Genomic DNA, 20,592 nt, shown 5'->3' with positions numbered 1-20,592 from the left:
GTTCTCTCTTAGGGCCTAGCTTCCCAAACCTGAGTCACTTACCTGTTACCTGTGTTCCTTCTGCTGTGGCCTAACTCTCTGTTCATTACTTAACCTGATTTTTTTCCCTTAAATTGATTTTAAGTAAATTCATTTTGTGATGAATTTTATATCTTCCTAAGTCAAACTCCTTGGCTTTTTTTATTTCTCATATTTTGAAAGGTATATGTAAATAATTTCAAATATAATTGACTCACATGACCACACATGGCACACTTACTGCAGCTGGTACCATAGGTTTTTTAGGATCTCTGTAATTGAGGAGGTTAGCGTTGGAAAACTTTTGTGTTTTTTATTTTTATAGCTGCCAATCAGACACTTAATGAATACACAATTATACATGTAAAAAAAGGAGTCTCAGAGGAATTATGTACTAAGATTTGAATAATACGTTTTTAGAGTTTCAATATTTTAGTAGGGTTTATGATGGGCAGTTGGATTACCTACCATCCCTTTTTTGTGGAATTTATGTTTAAGATAGTGCCAGATACTTGACTGCAGCATATAATTAGGGACTATACTATTGATATGTTCATTTAATCCTTCCACAAATACTGAGCACATTGTATGTACCAGGTGCTAAGAGTTTTTTGTTTTTTGTTTTTTTTTTGAGATGAAGTTTCGCTCTGTCGCCCAGGCTGGAGTGCAGTGGCACAATCTCAGCTCACTGCTTCCTCTGCCTCCCAGGTTTAAGCAGTTCTCTGCCTCATCCTTCCTCTGAATAGCTGGGATTATAGGCGCCCGCCACCATGCCCGGCTAATTTTTTTTGCATTTTTAGTAGAGACGGGGTTTCACCATCTTGGCCAGGGTGATCTTGAACTCCTGACCTCGTGATCCACCCACCTCACCCTCCCAAAGAACTGGGATTACATGCATGAGCCACCGTGCCCGGCCTCTTTTTTTTTTTTTTTTTTTTTTTTTTAAGACGGAGTCTTGCTCGGTTGCCCAGGCTGGAGTACAGTGACCTGATCTCGGCTTTCTGCATGCTCCGCCTCCTGGGTTCAAGTGATTCTCCTGCCTCAGCCTCCGGAGTAGCTGGAACTACAGGCACATGCCACCATGTCCAGCTAATATTTTACTTTTAGTACAGACAGGGGTTTCACCATGTTGGCCAGGCTGGTCTTGAACTCCTTACCTCAGGTGATCCGCCTGCCTCGGCCTCCCAAAGTGTTAGGATTACAGGCGTGAACCACCGCGCCTGGCCACAGTGCTAAGAATTTAGTAGTGAATAATTTAGTAGCAAATCCTCAGGAGTGTTTTGAAAATAAGAGTGACACTTTTTGTCCTTCACTTCTAGGAAAAGTGGCGACTATGTTGAGAAAAGGGGGGAAAAACAAAACAAAGAAAAGACCTAGAGCAGTCAATAGTTTTTTGACAGAAAACTAGCTTGGGAGCCTCTTGGAACTACCTAGGGCACAGAGAAGGGTGCTTTAGAGCAGGTTGGTGTCAGGGGAGATTAGAAGTGGTTGATTCTGGGGAGATTTTGAAGACAAAGCCACCAGGCTTTGCTGTTTATGGTTTAATTCTTGTATTTTCTTAAATGTCTCTGCAGCACTTTTAAAATTGACATAATTGCTTAGGTTAGCACTTGAACACTTTGTTTTAAATTTTTTTTATTGCTGTCAAATAGTCATTTAATGAATACTCAATTGTTTATGTAAAGAGTTTTAGAGGAGCTATAAGTGGTATCCGTGGGTGAAAGAATGCATCCATTTATTTGAAATGTATAGGGTAATTAATGGCTCCAGTTTTGAAATAGACGTAGTACCTGGTTTTGATTGTTCTTTTAACTTTGAATAGATGTCAGATTGCATGATAACACATTACCAGTCTGATTATGTTGAAGCTAAGAGTATGAGAAGATATGGTAACATAGTCTATTTATTGATTCACTGGCCAGAATGCAGTGATGAACAGCTTTAGCTCTGAAGCCTGTATTATCTGTGGGCATATTCGTTAATATGTTGCAAAAAGGAAATTGGTGTTTTCTAAACACAAATTTTGAGTTAGGGATGGTGTTGCCAACTTGAAGGTACTGGCGGAGTGCTTTTGTTAGTGTGGGTAGCATAACTATTGTAAATTCATGAACAGCACCTTTTGCATATTAAAGTATCTTAAAATGGGCCAGGTGTGGTGGTGTAATCCCAGCGCTTTGAAAGACCGAGGTGGGTGGATCACCTGAGGTCAGGAGTTCAAGACCAGCCTGACCAACATGGTGAAATTCCATCTGTACTAAAAATATAAAACTTAGCCGGGTGTGGTGGTGGGCGCCTGTAATCCCAGCTACTCCGGAGGCTGAGGCAGGAGAATTGCTTGAACCCAGGAAGTGGAGGTTGCAGTGAGCCAAGATCGTGCCGCTGCACTCCCAGCCTGGGTGACAGAGCGAGACTCCATCTCAAAAAATAAAATAAAATATCTTAAAATGTATTTTAAAAGCTTTACATTTTGATTATGGAAACAGAGTTCGGGCTTGAATTTGAAGCATGCTGAAACATGTGTCTTGTTAAACAAAAATGGTTGTTTATGCTTTGGAAACAGCAGAATAATTGGAAAAGCAATGCCCAGTATCTGAGGGCAGGCCCTAGAGCTTTTAGTTGATGTTTTATGCTTCAGAGTAAAAAGTAATTTTGATCCTTTGTGGAAAGGATTTTAGGTCAAGAAACCCATTTTTTCTTACTTTGTCAAAACCAATTAATTGCAACAAAGAGTTCATTGCAGAAAAAATTGAGGATGTGGTGAAGTTTATAGCTGTTCTGACGCCTGAATGCCATGTTCCATATGACTTAAAACACCCAAAGATTAGTTAATAAGTTTATGAAACAGGGTTTTTAAAATAGAATATATGGTGTGATATTTTATCAGTAATTATATCCAGCTGGGTGCGGTGGCTCACACCTATAATCCCAGCATTTTAGGAGGCCAAGGCAGGAGGATTGCTTGAGGCCAGGAGTTCAAGACCAGCCTGGGCAACATAGGGAGACCCCCATCTCTATAAAAGTAAAAAAAAAAAAAAAAAAAAAAAATTAGCTGGGCGTGGTGGTGCAGGCCTGTAGTCCCAGCCATTTGGGAGGGTGAAGTGGGAGGATCACCTGAGCCTGGGAAATCGAGGCTGCAGTGAGTGGTGCTCCAGCCTGGGTGAAAGAGGGAGACCCTGTCTCGAAAAATAACTACATTCATCTCTGCATTTGTTCACATTTAACAGATTGAACTTTATAATTTGTCAGTGAAGAGAAAAATGTGATATCCCTGATATTTTCAATATTTTACAGTCTTTGTTGTATTAAAAAAGCACTCTAGTAGATTTGCCTTTTTCTCTTTTTTTTTTTTTTTTTGGTTTATGATCGATTGGGTTACCTTCATAAAATATATTTATGCTATTAAATCTTTTGTGTTCTGAAATGTTTGCGTGACTGAAAAAGTGAAGTCTTTTCAGTAAGGAAAACCTGTCTTCCCCTCCCCTGGGCCTCAGCTGTGAAGTTTGGATTTGGACTGAGATTCATGGGATGGAGCTCCACAGGTGTCCATTCCATTCCATCTACAGCTGTGTTTCCCTTCTCATGTCATTCTACTCTAGCAGCTTTCAGTTTATGTCATTCAGTGAATAGTCAGTTTAAATGATGATCTATAAGGATACTTAGGAGACCTTAACCTATAGTGGAAATACTTTTGTTTTAGAAGTTACTGCTTAATGTTTGTAAAAAAAAAATATATAGCAATATTAAGCATTTATAATGCTTTGACAGTATTCATAGGTGAAATAAGTGTATTTTGTTTTAACCTTTGGAAGCCAGCATAAAAATACTCTTAAGGTTTCTAAAATCTATTTTGGAGTTGGAAAATCGGGTTTTTTAAAAAGCATATTTTCAGAATTGAGGTCCAAACTCACACATTCTGTTTTCCAGATTGTTTCTACTTAAGTTGGAACCTTAATCTATTTATAGGGTGTCTTGACCATTTTTAATCCTTACAGTAATACAAACCCAGGTGCCAGTCAAGTTTTATTTCACAGGGAGGTTGTCATTTTAAAATTGTTTTCTGTCCTGGTCCCGTGGCTCATGCCTATAATCTCCACACTTTGGGAGGCTGAGGCAGAAGGATCACTTGAGGCCAGGAGTTTCAGACCAGCCTGGGCAACATAATGAGACCCTCTCCGTACAAAAAAATTAAAAGAAAAATAGACAGGTTTGGTAGTCCCAGCTATTTGGGAGGCTGAGGCAGGAGAATCATTTGAGGCCGGGAGCTCGAGGTTGCAGTGAGCTATAATCATGCCACTGCCCTCCATCCTGGGCGATAGAATGAGACCCTGCCGATAGATAGATAGATAGATAGATAGATAGATAGATAGATAGATAGAAAGAATGAGACCCTGCCGATAGTTTTCTATCACAAATTTTTTCCTAGATTTGAACATGTTTTTCTAAAGTAGCATTCAACACATCAGCATTTTATAGCGTCATTAGTTGTTACTATGATTATGTTTTTCTGAAACAGTATCTTTTTTTTTCTTTTTCTTTTTTTTTTTTTTTGGAGACGGAGTCTTGCTCTGTCGCCCAGGCTGGAATGCAGTGGCATGATCTCGGCTCACTGCAAGCTCTGCCTCCCAGGTTCAGGCCATTCTCCTGCCTCAGCCTCCCGAGTGGCTGGGACTACAGGCGCCCGCCACCACACCCGGCTAATTTTTTTTGCATTTTTTTAGTAGAGACAGGGTTTCACCATGTTAGCCAGGATGGTCTCGATCTCCTGACCTCGTGATCCGCCCGCCTCGGCCTCCCAAAGTGCTGGGATTACAGGCTTGAGCCACCACGCCCAGCCAACAGTATCCTTTACAAAAGCACTTTTGTCTTTCTAAGCACATATATAGGTCCTAAAATGAATTTGTCTGATGTTAGTGACCTCGGAACCATTTTCTCCAGTTGATTAGCACGGCCAGCCGGTCGATAATTTCAGGTCACTGTTGGCCTTAGAGGAAAAGCCCAGAGGCAGCAAGCAAGGGCGCTGGTGTCCAGTCGCCTTCTAGAAGCATTTTCACCTTCCCTTAAGATTTCCCTTGATTAACACAGAAGTGTCTATAGAAGCGATCCAGTGCTGCCCCGGGCAACAATTGTATATTAGGCCAAATTTGCATTTCTTACCTTTATGAGAAGCACCCTGGTAGGCTAGTGAAGTTACACACACAGTCTGATCTCAGCTGGGCTCTCCAGAGATACAACATAGTCCAATCAAATAACATCCTCTGAGCCCGTTTCTTTAGCTGTAAATAAGAATAACAATTATACCCATCTAAAAAGATAGCATCTTGTACTCGAGTGATCTTTTTTCCTATAATACTGTCTTTAACACAATAATTATTTTCTTCACCATACCACATTTGTTTTTAAATGAGAATTTCTTAAAATGATGTTTTCAGTATTTTATAGGTGTTTGAGCAGCAATATTAATAGCATTTTACCTGACACTTTGAGGGACTAGAAGATGACAGTGGCAGCTGATTTGACCCAGATGTCTCTAATCCTAACATGAGGTGTACTGAAGGGTCACAGCAGAGTGAGTTGCTGGTGTATCCACAAGGAAATGAGCACGGAACTCTCACAACAGCGTGTGTGCTGTGCACCGTGCTTGAATAGCTGACTGTTCTTTTATACACAGCCTCTGTGCTGACTGAATCAACAGTATCTGTTTCATAATAATGCAGCCCTATTTCTTTAAGCCCATACATTTTGCACTTGTTAAAAGTATTTGAACAGGCCAGGCCCGGTGCCTCACACCTGTAACCCCAGCACTCTGGGAGGCCGAGATGGGTGGATCACTTGAGGCTAGGAGTTTGAGACCAGCCTGGCCAACGTGGTGAAACCCCATCTCTACCAAAAAAATACAAAAATTAGCCGGGCGCAGTGGCGGGTGCCTGTAATCCCAGCTACTCTGGAGGCTGAGGCATGAGAATCACTTGAGCCCAGGAGGTAGAGGTTGCAGTGAGCCAAGATCGCACCACTGAACTCCAGCCTGGGCAGCAGAACAATTGTCTGTCTCAAAAAAAGAAAAAAACTATTTACCCAATTTCCCTTGCTTATGCATGCTTAAATTTTGTATAAGCTTAAATATCTTTTTCCATCTAAGCTTTATTTTATCCCCTTTTACTTATAACTTTAGGTGGCTGTCTTCATTAAAAGTTTTTTCTTGAAAGTCTTAAAACAATATAGTTCTTGGCAATTTGAAAGTTATTTGAGAAGGGGAAATTTATAATGACAATTCAAATGAAGCAAACTAAAAAATAATGAAGAACGACAGAGGAAAAAGCAGTATTCACTTGAACACATCCCAAACAAATAAAATTTCAAATGTAACTAGGAAAAAGCCTGCTAAAGCTCACAATACAGAAATAATTATTGATACTCAAAATAGCTTTAAAGCCCTGCTCACCTTTTGAATGTTGGGAATTGACCAGGAGGTGACTGTAATTCTAAGACGGTTCTTCCAGTAATGACCATTTTCTTTTTCAAGATGATGATTATTCTCCACCGTCTAAGAGACCAAAGGCCAATGAGCTACCGCAGCCACCAGTCCCGGAACCTGCCAACGCTGGGAAGCGGAAAGTGAGGGAGTTCAACTTCGGTAAGTTCTCAGCGAACTACGTGACCTTTTCCTTCATCTTCTGGATTCTCAGCGTGACTGATAAATGTTGCAACATGCTCTGCAGGGGGGATATGCTTTAGCATCCATTACTGCATCATAATCTCATCTTTGGAAAGCCAGGAGCATTTTGAACATTACATTACAGACATTGTTTAAACATAGTTTGGATTTACCAAAGCATAGGACATTGTCTTATCTGATGTTAATTAGTCAGCTCAAGATTAGTGCTAAAGATTTAGTAACTAGTTATTTCTCTTAGCTTTAAAACCTTTATTTCAGAACTGTTTCACCTCTTGGTTTTTTTTTTGCTCCATGTTACTGCGGCTGCTAATCTGTGAGCTCTCAATGGATGATGTATCCTAGCAAGGGACTGAATGAGATATTAGCGGCAAATTATGTTGATGATTCATATTTTGAATAAATGGGACATTAAGCTTGTATACATCTTGAAAATAGTACTTTAATATTCTATTGTGTCATAGTCACAATGATTGGATATGAATTGAATTTTTGTACTTTTTAAATATGTTTTTGTTCTTTATTTTTAATTTTTATTATTATTTTTTTGAGACAGTCTTGCTGTGTCACCCAGGTTGGAGTGCAGTGGCATGATCTCGGCTCACAGCAACCTCCGCCTCCTGGGTTCAAGTGATTCTCCTGCCTCAGCCTCCTGAGTAGCTGGGATTACAGGCGCCCACCACCATGCCCGGCTAATTGTTGTATTTTTAGTAGAGATGAGATTTCACCATGTTGGCCAGGCTAGAATCGAACTCCTGACCTCAGGTGATCTGCCTGCCTCAGCCTGCCAAAGTGCTGGGATTACAGGCATAAGCCACTGCACTTGGCCTGTTCTTTAGCATTTTAAGTTGCAACTATATATCTGTAAAGTCTTATTTCCACACAACTAATACATATTTTAGGAAGTTTGCTAAAAGACCCATGGAGACCTTTATCGTGGCCTCCCTTTTGTCGTGGCCTCCCTTTTGTCGTGTTTCATTTGATTGATCTTTTCTGCCCTCCTGCTTTTCAGAAATTAAAAGGCTAAAAAGAGGTGCTAAATGTTAAAACTTGTCGTATAGTCTCCCATGAGACTATTAAAAGTAATGGCAAAAGCCACAGTTACTTTTGCACCAACCTACTAATTCTAAGAACCACCCAAAAAGGGGAAAGTTCTTGGAAGGCAGTAAAATGATATGGACAGTTGGGATGTAAAAATGTAGAAAATATGTCATTGTATGTTCGGTCATCTCAAGACCCTAGTGCTGCCCCGATGGTAGGGACTTCTTAATGAGAATTAACTTTTGCTCAATTTTCAGAGAAATGGAATGCTCGCATCACTGATCTACGTAAACAAGTTGAAGAATTGTTTGAAAGGAAATATGGTATGTCTAAACAGGAAAATTCCTGTAATACTTTGTTCATGAGCATTTACACAATGGCGTTACTGTTCATCATGGGGGTGATGTGGACAAGCCCAGCCCAGGGCTGCCAGTGAACCGTGCCACACTTACTTACACGTCTGTCATTGTAAGGTCCTTAGTAGTGTCTGTCTAAATATTAGAAACAGGCTTTGTTTCTAGATTACAGTAAAGCTAAGGAAAAGTTGTATTTCTGTAGTTCTCAGCTAACATTTCTTTTAAACTTCCAGCATGGATATTTGGGAATTTATATTACATATTTATTACAAAGCTCTGGATCTTGGGGGTTTCATTAAAAATTATTTTTTAACTGATAGGTTTTGTTAATCTACTTTGTTAAATCCAGTATTCGCTGAGATCCCCCTATTGTCTCTGCTTCTATCTTTTTTTTTTTTTTTTTTTTTTTTTGAGACGGAGTCTCTGCAGTGCAGTGGTGCGATCTCGGCTCACTGCAACCTCCGCCTCCCAGGTGCAAGCGATTCTCCTGCCTCAGTCTCCCAAGCAGCTGGGACTACAGGTGCCCGCCACCATGCCCCACTAATTTTTGTATTTTTAGTAGAGATGAGGTTTCACCATGTTGGCCAGGCTTGTCTCGAACTCCTGACCTCAAGTGATCCTCCCACCTTGTCCTCGCAAAGTGCTGGGATTACAGGCGTCAGCCACCCTTCCCGGCCACTGCTTTTATCTTGATGTATAACTGAGTTGATGCTAGATTTCAATTCCTTCTTAGTCCTTTTACTATTCTATCCTACAGCCACCTTTATATAATGATCAAAGAAATTCGCAATTTGTTATTATCATCTGTTATCATTTTTATTTTTTATTTTATTTTATTTTTTTTGAGACGGAGTCTCGCTCTGTGGCCCAGGCTGGAGTGCAGTGGCGCAATCTTGGCTCACTGCAAGCTCCGCCTCCCGGGTTCACACCATTCTCCTGCCTCAGCCTCTCCGAGTAGCTGGGACTACAGGCGCCCGCCACCACGCCCAGCTAATTTTTTTGTGTTTTTAGTAGAGACGGGGTTTCACTGTGGTCTCGATCTCCTGACCTCGTGATCCGCCCGCCTCGGCCTCCAAAAGTGCTGGGATTACAAGCGTGAGCCACTGCGCCCGGCCCATTTTTATTTTTTATAAAATATTTTAAATGATTTAAAATAAAAATCATTTTATTTTTATCATTTATATCAATTTTATTATCTGTTATCATTTTTATTTGGATGACTATTTACTTTGCCATTAACTAACAAGCTGTAAAATTGTATGATATGCAGCTTCAAGTGAAAATTTAAATGCAATAAACCATATTGATGGTATTTGTGTTAATAAACTTAAATGAGCATTTTTTCTTCATCATGAGTAATATAACCTGCCCCTCAATGAAAATCTACAATTAGAGTAAATTTGCTAATGAATTCAGTAACTTTTCCATATTTTTAGTGGTTTACTTAAGGTTCTCTTAGTGCTTCTCCCAGTTTTTAATAGCTTACACCTTTTTTGCCCATGGGTTTTTTTTGTGTGTTTTTTTTTTTTTTTTTTTTTTGAGATGGAATTTCACTCTTGTCGGCTAATCTGGAGTGGCACAACCTCGGCCCACTGCAACCTCTGCCTCCCAGGTTCAAGCAATTCTCCTGTCTGAGCCTCCTGAGTAGTTGAGATTATAGGTGCCCGCCCCCATGCCCAGCTAATTTTTGTATTTTTAGTAGTGACGGGGTTTCACCATGTTGGCCAGGCTGGTCTTGAACTCCTGACCTCAGGTGATCCACCCACCTCGGCCTCCCAGAGTGCTGGGATTACAGGCGTGAGCCACTGCTCTCGGCCTCGTGTTTTTTATTGGTTTGTTCTGAAGCAAAAACTTCATAGCATGAGCTACCTGGAAGCACTGTAACCTAGTGGTAAGATCATAGGCTCTGGGGACACAGTGCCTGGCCACGTCTCTTCTCCTGTCTGAGTCTTAGTATCCTCTTTTGTGGTCATGAGAACTGAAGATCTAGCCTGGAGATTGATAAGTTAGTAAAGTGCTTCACGTAATACCTGGTATACATGTAATAAATGCTTCCTGTTTATATATATATGTAGATGTGTGTGTGTGTGTGTGTGCGCGTATATATATATATACATTTTTTTTTTTTTTGAGATGGAGTCTTGCTCTGTCGCCCAGGCTGGAGTGCAGTGGTGCAATCTTGGCTCACTGCAAGCTCCGTCTCCCGGGTTCACGCCATTCTCCTGCTTCAGCCTCCCGAGTAGCTGGGACAACAGGTGCCCGCCACCACGCCTGGCTAATTTTTTGTATTTTTAGTAGAGACGGGGTTTCACCATGTTAACCAGGATGGTCTCGATTTCCTGACCTCATGATCCGCCCGCCTCGGCCTCCCAAAGTGCTGGGATTACAGGTGTGAGCCACCGCACCCGGCCCCTGGCCTTATATTTTTATTATATTCTTTATTTAGTGCTATTCTGTGTTAAAATAATTATTACAGTTTTATAAATGTACTATATCAGTTTCGTCAATGTCAGTGCTTTTCATGAATTGAAACAGGTTATGTTGTGGGGCTTTTGTTGTGATGGTGATTTATTAGATTATTTTGTATACAAGACAATAATGTTTACCAACTGTTGTGAAATTATAAAAACATCTTCACATTTTGTAATTTCAAAGCAATATTAATCGTAATTGCCTTATGGAGCAATATTTTCATTGTGACATATAAATACAATATTCAAGTTTAGTGTACAACAGAGGATATTAACTCTAACTCAGCGCTAATGTGTAATATGTTACACTTGAAATTTTAGTACAAATATTAATGTTCAACAAATAGACTTTTACACACAATGAAGGCAAACAAATGGAGCTTTTTTGATGGGAGGCCACTTGTTATGTTTGATTTTAATAGTCCCCACACTCTTAACTGTTTATAGTCACTGTATTATTTTACTCTTGGGTAAATAAATGTTAGCAGAAATGTTGTAGTTCAGGAGAATCTTTTGCTTCTGTTATTTATACTTATTTATTTTATTTTATTTTTTTGAGACGGAGACTTGCTCTGTCACCCAGGCTGGAGTGCAACGGCACAATCTCGGCTCACTGCAACCTCTGCCTCCCGGGTTCAAGCGATTCTCCTGCCTCAGCCTCCCGAGTAGCTGGGATTACAGGTGCCCGCCATCATGCCCGGCTAATTTTTGTATTTTTTGTAGAGACAGGGTTTCACCATGTTGGCCAGGCTGGCCTTGAACTCCTGACCTCAGGTGATTCACCTGCCTTGGCCTCCCAAAGTGCTGGGATGACACGCATGAGCCACTGTGACCAGCCTGCCTCTGTTATTTAACAGAAAGTATTTTTATAAGTCCAATAAGGTTACAGTGATGTTTATGTTTTTAAAATACTGCTTCTTCCATTTAGTACTATATGTATTAAATGATATTACCTGGTGTGTTTTTCTGGCTTTGTAATGTGGTTCAGATTTCTGTAGAAAGTCTGGCTGTATCCACATTGCCTTAAAGTAATGCGATATTTCACTGCAGACTTTGATAAACAGAATATTAGAAATTTTGATGTTCTTTTTATTTCCCTCATAGTATTTTTCTTCTGATTCAATCACAGTAACAAGTAAAGATCAAATTATAAAAGTTAAAGAGCACATGGCCGGGCGCCGTGGCTCACGCCCGTAATCCCAGCACTTTGGGAGGCCGAGGTGGGTGGATCACGAGGTCAGGAGATCGAGCCCATCCTGGCTAACACAGTGAAACCCGTCTCTACTAAAAATACAAAAAACTAGCTGGGCGTGGTGGCGGGTGCCTGTAGTCCCAGCTACTTGGGAGGCTGAGGCAGGAGAATGGCGTGAACCCAGGAGGCGGAGCTTGCAGTGAACCGAGATCGCGCCACTGCACTCCAGCTTGGGTGACACAGCAAGACTCCGCCTCAAAAAAAAAAAAATTTAAAGAGCACTGCAGATTCAATGATTTATTATTCTTTTCTACAAACTGTGTTTAAATGATATCTCTTTCTCTTTTTGTCCTTATAGCTCAAGCCATAAAAGCCAAAGGTCCAGTGACGATCCCATACCCTCTTTTCCAGTCTCATGTTGAAGATCTTTATGTAGAAGGACTTCCTGAAGGAATTCCTTTTAGAAGGCCATCTACTTACGGAATTCCTCGCCTAGAGAGGATATTACTTGCAAAGGAAAGGATTCGTTTTGTGATAAAGAAGTAAGACCTGGATTCCTGTTGAACTCTTGTCTCTTTTCTGAATAATACGTCTTTTTTATTGTTGACAAATATTCATTCACCACTAAGGTTCTATGTGATGAAGTTTGAGTTATTTTAAGTATTTTTATCTTCCACTTTTTAATTTCTCTGAGTCCAACATTGCATCAGTCATGCAGTGTTGGCATTCGAAGCATGAACAGTGCCCGCACTGGATTGGCATGCAACTCACATTTTCTTTCACAATTTTCTGCTACTTTTGCTAAAGAATGTAGAATCCACACTTTGTTTTTAGGCCTGATATATATATATATATTTTTTTTTGAGATGGAGTCTCACATTGGAACCCAGGCTTGAGTGCAGTGTTGCAATCTCGGCTCACTGCAACCTCTGCCTCCCAGGTTCAAGCGATTCTCATGCCTCAGACTCCCGAGTAGCTGAGATTACAGGCGTGCACCACCATGCCTGGCTAATTTTTGTATTTTTAGTAGAGACGGTGATTCGCCATGTTGGCCAGGCTGGTCTTGAACTCCTGACCTAGGATGATCTGCCCACCTCGCCCTCATAGGCCTGAGATTTTTAAAGCATGTGTGGGAATATATGATTGTTTTTGTAGATGTGTGGAGGAAGATAGTCTTGAATGCAATATGACATTAAAGGATCCCATTTAAGATTTTTGTAATACTCTTCAAAGACCTGTGGGTTGCAAAGTTACCTCTTTACTTGTGAGGATACATGCTCCATGAAGCACCTTATGAGACAACTTGCAATTATTAGTTTGCTTTTTACTCTGTAGAAACCTCAAATTAAGATTTAGTTGTGGGCTGGGTGTGGTGGCTCACACCTGTAATCCCAGCACTTTGGGAGGCCAAGGCGGGTGGATCACCTGAGGTCAGGAGTTCGAGACCAGCCAGGCCAACAATAGTGAAACACTGTCTCTACTAAAAATACAAAAATAGACCAGGTGTGGTGGCGGGCGCCTGGAATCTCAGCTACTTGGGAGGCTGAGGCAGAAGGATTGCTTGAACCCAGGAGGTGGAGGTTGCAGTGAGTCGAGACTGCTCTATTGCACTCCAGCCTGGGAACAAGAGCAAAATTCCATCTCAGGAAAAAAAAAAAAAAAAAAAAGATTTAGTTGTGTTCAAGCATCCAGATTATCTTTTCTTTTCAAAACCAGCCTTATTGACTAAATGTTAAATATGTACTAGTCGTTATTAGTTTGCTGAATATTGCCTAGTGATTATTGAGTATTCTCACCTTTCAGACATGAGCTTCTGAATTCAACACGTGAAGATTTACAGCTTGATAAGCCAGCTTCAGGAGGTAGGTCTTCAATCTCGAGGTAGATCAGAAGATTATGTGCAATAATTATTTCACGCTTAACATTGATTTCTTCTTTATGTTACCTTCCACATGAAATAATATGTCTCTAACTATTAATTATGTGTCATTACAGGAGAATTCATGTTGTCAAAATTCTAATAATTTCTAGAAGAATAAACGCATCTTCTTTTTATTAACCCATTGTAAATACTTGTAAATATTGCATTTATGGGTAGACAGAAGTAAAAGAACAATGTTTGTTCTACTTTTGATGCAAGATTTATCTGGCATAATGCATTGAACAGTTTATTATTGAAGTCTACACACGTCAATGGAACAAGCATTCATTGAATGTCCATGATGTGCAGGACATAAGAAGGTTTCCTTTTAGAGCATGGAGCCATTTATATCATCTCTTGATTGTTAGATGTATTTTGTTTTGTTTTGTTTTGTTTTTTGAGACGGAGTCTTGCTCTGTCGCCCAGGCTGGAGTGCAGTGGCGTGATCTTGGCTCACTGAAACCTCCCACCTCCTGGGTTCAAGCAATTCTCCTGCCTCAGCCTCCCAAGTAGCTGGGATTACAGGTGCCTGCCACCATGCCCAGCTAATTTTTGTATTTTTCGTAGAGACAGGGTTTCACTATGTTGGCCAGGCTGATCTCAAACTCCTGACCTCAGGTGATCTGCCCACCTCGGCCTCCCAGAGTGCTAGGATTACAGGCATGAGCCACCATGTCCAGCCTGTTAGATGTGTTTTAAAAGAAATAGAAATATAATTGCTTTTCTTGCTTGCTTTTGCTCTGGAGTGGAGTGGAGTGAGGACAAAACAGAATGGAATGACACTGTTGATATTTACTAAGATAGAAGGACTGCAGCAAGATCATATCCCTAATCTTCCTGTAGCAAGTGTTACCTGCTAGCTGTTCCTGAATACACTGAGTTTTGCTTTTTCCTAGCTCTAACAAATGTTTCGCTCTTTCTCTTTGTGTACAGTGTCAGCATTGTTTTAGAAATAAATACATTCTAGAATCTTAGGAATAATTTCATTACTGTCTTTTTTTTTGTTTTTTTTTGAGACAGAGTCTCATTCTGTTGCCCAGGCTGGAGTGCAATGGCGCAATCTCAGCTCACTGCAACCTCTGCCTCCTGGGTTCAAGCGATTCTCCTGCCTCAGCCTCATGAGTAGCTGGGACTACAGGCGTGCGCCATCACGCCTGGCTAATTTATGTATTTTTAGTAGAGATGGGGTTTCACTATGTTGGCCAGGCTGGTCTCAAACTCCTGACCTCAAGTGACTCGCCTGCCTCGGCTTCCCAAAGTGTTGGGATTACATGCATGAGCCACTGTGCCTGGCCACGAATCTTAGAAATAATTTTAGTCATAGGAAAAGGAAAAGTTATACCTCTTATTTTATAGTAATAATATTTAATAATCAAAGTTATTAAACCCATTAAATTGAGAACACTTGTATTACTGTTATTTTGACAGTAAAGGAAGAATGGTATGCCAGAATCACTAAATTAAGAAAGATGGTGGATCAGCTTTTCTGCAAAAAATTTGGTAAGTCTGTTTTTTTTAATTACCCCTTCAACTAAAATGTATTACTGGGTAATGTTTTTTTAAATGTGGTTTTATTTTAGGAAAGTAAATACAGTGAATAGGACTCAGCTTTAGTTTTCTCTGTTTTTTTTTGGTTTTTTGTGTGTTTTGTTTTGTTTTGTTTTGTTTCTTGAGAGGGAGTCTTGCTCTGTTGCCCAGGCTGGAGTGCAGTGGCACGATCTCAGCTCACTGCAACCTCCTCCTCCCGCGTTCAAGCAATTCTCCTGCTTCAGCTTCCCAAGTAGCTGGGATTACAGGTGCCCGCCACCACGCCTGGCTAACTTTTGTATTTTTAGTAGAGATGGGGTTTCGCCATGTTGGCCAGGCTGGTCTCAAACTCCTGAACTCAGGTGATCCACCCGCCTCAGCCTCCCAAAGTGCTGGGATTACAGGCATGAGCCACCGCGCCTGGCCCCCATTCCATGAATTATCTGTGGAAAGTTATTTCCTTTAAAATGGCATGCTCACGAGGTTGAAGGGGTAAAGAACATTGATCTGGTTGCCACGCAGATGAAAGTGTAGTCGGAAATGTGTACCAGTTTGCCATAGCCGATAGAGGAGGGTAATTATGGTCCTGAACAGTTAGTAGCAAAAAGCTGCTTCCAGATAGTATTTAGGTTGTGTCCTCTATTGTCCATGGTGATTTTCTTTCTTTCTTTTCTTCCTAAGGATACTGAAAAACAAACTTTAATCTTTTAAAGATCTCAGAGCTATTAAGATTGTCTTAGGACCAGGACACTTAAATCTGCCAAAACCTGGCTGTTGATGATCGGTCATCTCTACTTGTCTTTGCTGTATTAAGTCTATTCAATAGTTAATAAATATGTTTCTAGAAAGAGTTTTTTTCAAGTAAAACAAAATTGACCTGTGCCTTTCTTTGGATTGTACTAAAATCTGATTTCAATACAAATGTAGTCTCCCGAATTGCTTTGATTTTTGTCCAGCGGAAGCCTTGGGGAGCACTGAAGCCAAGGCTGTACCGTACCAAAAATTTGAGGCACACCCGAATGATCTGTACGTGGAAGGACTGCCAGAAAACATTCCTTTCCGAAGTCCCTCATGGTATGGAATCCCAAGGCTGGAAAAAATCATTCAAGTGGGCAATCGAATTAAATTTGTTATTAAAAGGTAAGATGATAATCTGCAGAAATAGTTTCAGTGTCTTCCCTGAGAAGAGGTTAATTTGATGAAGAAGGGCCTTTTGTTTACATTATGACTTATTTCTATTGACAATGAGGCATTAATATTTAGATTCACTTAATGAACAAATATTAGTATAAGCATCAGATGTGCAAAATTGGGTCTAACAAGACCGCTGTCTTTGGGGCCTTCATACAAAGAAAAATACACTGAAGGTCGGGCGCGGTGGCTCAGGCTTGTAATCCCAGCACTTTGGGAGGCCAAGGCGGGTGGATCACTTGACGTCAGGAGTTCAAGACTAGCCTGGCCAACATGATGAAGCCCCATCTCTAGTAAAAATACAAAAATTAGCTGGAAAGCAGTGGTGTGAGCCTGTAGTTCCAGCTACTCGGGAGGCTGAGGTTGGAGAATCACTTGAACCCCAGAGGCGGAGGTTGCAGTGAGCCCTGATCGTGCCACTGCACTCCAGCCTGGGCAACAGAGCGAGACTCCATCTCAAAATAATAATTAAAAAAAAAAATAGAAAAATGCAATGAAGTGTTATTGAGCATTTTTAGGGGAGAAGGCAAGGATGGCACACCCAGCTCAGTCATTTGTGCATCCAGAAGAGACAGAAGGTGTTTCTAGTGAAGGAAATCATATGACTAGGGGGAGGAGGTGGCAAATATGCTGGCATATCCACAGAACTCACCCATTGTGTGTGGAGTGAGGACTGCCACATGGGCGTGGTGGGGTTGCGTGGATCAACTTGGGTGGGTAAGTGGAGGAAGGCCTCAGATCCTATGAAAGCAGAGGCAGTCACGAAATGGTCTCGAGGTGGATCCCTCTGAAAATAATGTGGATCTGCCCTTTAGAAAGGTAATTCTGGCTTGATTTTGAAGGATAACACAATGGGTAGTTTGGGTGCGGGGTTAGGAACAGAAGGCCTCTCTCCACTCATTGACGGGATGTGAAAGGGTAAACGTTGCTTACTGATTGGGGTCATGCCTCTGTGTGTGTTTGTTGGGACGGAGTTATAAGGGAGAGGAAACGTTTAAGATGCTACAGCAAGCTGCTTCTGTCTGTGCTGTGGGACAGTTCATCTAAGATTCAGAAACAGAATTGAGCTGGTTTGGGGGAAAAGTGACTTTCGCCTGGTTATCTTAAATATAGGATGACTTTGAAGGTCTCACCCAAATATCTGAAAATTTCCATTTTCAAAATAAACTCAAGTCACCAAAATGATTTTTTTCGCTATAAAATGAAGGCAGAATGAACCATATTTAAAACTAAGTGGCAATGCACAGCTGTGTGAGAAAGGCCTTGTGAGTTGCTTCTAAATGCTTTATTACTAATATCAACTCTGTTTTTACAGACCAGAACTTCTGACTCACAGTACCACAGAAGTTACTCAGCCAAGAACGAATACACCAGGTAAACTAGTTGTGAAATCCTTTTTTAAAAATACAGATAAGCCGGGTGCGGTGGCTCACACCTGTAATCCCAGCACTTTAGGAGGCTGAGGCAGGCGGATCACGAGGGAGGTCAGGAGATCGAGACCATCCTGGCTAACATGGTGAAACTCCATGTCTACTAAAAATACAAAAAAATGAGCCGGGCGTGATGGCGGGCACCTATAGTCCCAGCTACTTAGGAGGCTGAGGCAGGAGAATGGCATGAACCCAGGAAGTGGAGCTTACAGTGAGCCGAGATCGCGCCACTGTACTCCAGCCTGGGCAACAGAGCAAGACTCTCTCAGAAAAAAAAAAAAAAAAAAAAAAAAAAGCACAGGTCAATACTTTTTAAGCTTTTAAAAGTTAATCTTTTAAAATTATGGAAGTCCTCCTTCCCCTGCCTCCCCAAAAAATCATTTGCAGAAGCTCAATCCAGGCACTCCTTGATTTATCAATGTGAACACCTGCAGTGCGTGGATAACTCAAGCTTTGACCATAGACCACTGCTATTCACGAGAAAGGCAGTGTGCCCCACAAATGCAAGCCATGTGTGTAATCTTCCACGTTCTAGTTCAGCCTGTAATCATTATAAAGAGAAATACATGAGGAAGTATTTCACGGTCTTTATCCCATGTTCTTTATTTGACAGTTGGCGCGTATTTCATACTCATAGCATATTTCAGTTCCAAGTAGCCACGTTTCAAACATTTCAACTGCTCGGGGATAGTACCTGCTATATGCATTTAGACCTTAATGTTTATTCATATGTATCCTGTTCCTAAAATGGCAAAGACTGTAACTCTGACCTGCACACAAATATCACAGCCTAATAGGGAAGATCTAAGAAGTCTCTGTTCAATGAATGATGTTATTTATTAGAGCTCTAAGTGTGCCTTTATTTTTATTTCTTTCCTATCTTTTTTTTTTTTGAGACGAAACCTCACTCTGTCGCCCAGGCTGGAGTGCAGTGGCGTGATCTCGGCTCACTGGGGCCTCCGCCTCCCGGGTTCAAGCAGTTCTCCCGCCTCAGCCTCCCAAGTAGCTGGGACTACAGCTGCACGCCACCACACCTAGCTAATTTTTGTATTTTTAGTAGAGATGGGGTTTCACCATGTCGGCCCGGCTGGTGTTGAACTCCTGACCTCAGATGATCCACCTTTCCCGGCCTCCCAAAGTGTTGGGATTACAGGTGTGAGCCACTGCACCCGACCTCTTTCTTTTTGTTTGCCGTTGTGTAATGTCAGAGGAAGTGACCACAATCTGTAGATCATCGACCACCTTAGGAACTTCTGTTGCCAAGAACCAATAAATGCCCGTACCCTGCAGCGTGAAGTTTTCTGTTGTTAGGAAATAAGTGTTAGGAATCAAGTATGAAATTTGTATGTGTATTAGGTGTATACAGATTTGTGCAGTTAATCATGCTCACGACTACTAAGGTGAACAAATGTTTCAAGTTGGGTTCCTGGGTGTGCCCTAAAATACTTCTCCTTCAGCTCTCACGGTACCTTGTGGCCATTAGTGAAGGTCAGTCAGTGTGCCAAATAGATTTTTTGTGGATTATGGCATGAAAAGTGGCTGAGAAATTCTGTAGCAGGGTAACAAAATTGTCTTGGTCCAGGAGTCCTGCAGTGGAGAAGATAAAAGTCAATGCTTAACTCATAGGTTAACCTCAGCATGCTTTTGATTTGGTCAAGCAATCAAAGTATTGGTGAAGAATTGAAGATCGGAAGTGACACATTTTTTTGCTCAGGGAAGTAATGGAGAAAGAAAAATCTTCCTGGAGGTAGATCTTCAGTTTGGATTAGTCTAAACATGATGAAACCTGTAGAAACCTTCATTTCTCAAGACAAGGCTCAAATTCAAGGTGAGGAGTGCAGTCACTGCTTTTGTTAGGGGCAGTTGTGACAGTGACTGCAAAAACTGAGAATGCGAAGCCTGTATTATATAAAGAATGTGCAAGCGCCATAGAAGTCACTGTAAGGATTGGGTGCTGGAGCAGTGCCGGACCTGCCATCGTCACCAGAGTGCAGCAGCCGTCACCAGAAGGAGAATCTCCACTTTTGTTGTCACTAACAGCAGTTGATTTTGTCCCATTCATAAAAGATCTTGGAAGGAACTAAAGGTGCTTGGTGGTTACTCATTCCAACAACACCTTACTTGGCCTGCCCGTGGAGCATGCATTAATCTTTGGACAGGACAATTCAAGTCACAGACCACATGATAAAAGAATTTTGTAGCCATCAGAATTGTCTGCTTAAACACACACGGGTGCACAGTGTCCTCAGCTTGGTGAAAGGGAGATGTCACATGCGAGAAGGCAGTGGAGCCAGGCACATGACGGAGTGGGAGGTGGCACCTGGCTCTGTGAGGAGGCTGTGAAGTCCTGCATGGGAAGAGCAAGGTGGGGGAGGAAGGGGTGGGGGCGGGGCAGAAGAGGAGGCTGAGCAGTTAATAGAGGAGGAGAGTCTGAGGTCTTTATTGGTAGTATGCAAATGTGGTTCATCCAGAGTTATTTTCTGTGGCTGAATGGCCTACTCTGAAATCCACAGGGAAAAAACAACTCATATTCAACCCTTGAGATGCTGAGTTTTCTTTTAAAGTAAAGGAACTGTTACAAGATTTTCTGAAACCACCAACCTTTAGCGATATTGTCAGATCTCCTCCAACATTTTCCACTGCGTTTATCAGCAATCAGAGATACCTCCACACTGAGGCGAACCTTCTACCCCCCGACCCCTTTCCTCTCTCTTTCCCTCCTTTCCTCATCCAGAAACGCTTCGGTCATCCTGCAGTGTCTCCAAGTTGACCTCC

The 20,592-nt window shown here is 41.4% G+C and overlaps 1 protein-coding gene and 1 long non-coding RNA gene across 7 annotated transcripts in view; one reads left to right on the top strand and one right to left on the bottom strand.

Moving 5' to 3' along the window:
* LOC115830932 overlaps nt 1-6,602 on the bottom strand; it is a 32,030-nt gene extending 25,428 nt beyond the window's left edge. The window contains exons 1-2 of the long non-coding RNA XR_004026480.1: nt 6,458-6,602; nt 5,173-5,291 (exon numbers count right to left, since the gene is read on the bottom strand). This is a non-coding gene — a long non-coding RNA (uncharacterized LOC115830932). The remainder of the gene's footprint in view (nt 1-5,172; nt 5,292-6,457) is intronic.
* GTF2I (general transcription factor IIi) overlaps nt 1-20,592 on the top strand; it is a 107,862-nt gene that overhangs the window by 67,128 nt on the left and 20,142 nt on the right. For all 6 annotated transcript variants that reach the window (XM_030796813.1, XM_030796810.1, XM_030796812.1 and 3 more), the window contains 7 exons: nt 6,539-6,649; nt 7,987-8,052; nt 12,107-12,290; nt 13,552-13,610; nt 15,098-15,169; nt 16,153-16,336; nt 17,703-17,761. In XM_030796813.1, the coding sequence (XP_030652673.1) occupies nt 6,539-6,649; nt 7,987-8,052; nt 12,107-12,290; nt 13,552-13,610; nt 15,098-15,169; nt 16,153-16,336; nt 17,703-17,761 (735 nt within the window). The remainder of the gene's footprint in view (nt 1-6,538; nt 6,650-7,986; nt 8,053-12,106; nt 12,291-13,551; nt 13,611-15,097; nt 15,170-16,152; nt 16,337-17,702; nt 17,762-20,592) is intronic.

This window comes from Nomascus leucogenys, chromosome 17 (genome assembly GCF_006542625.1).
Source record: "Nomascus leucogenys isolate Asia chromosome 17, Asia_NLE_v1, whole genome shotgun sequence".
In the NCBI taxonomy this organism is placed as follows: Eukaryota; Metazoa; Chordata; class Mammalia; order Primates; family Hylobatidae; genus Nomascus; species Nomascus leucogenys.
The sequence above is the reverse complement of the archived record's forward strand: the minus strand, read 5'-3'. Positions and strand labels throughout refer to the sequence as shown.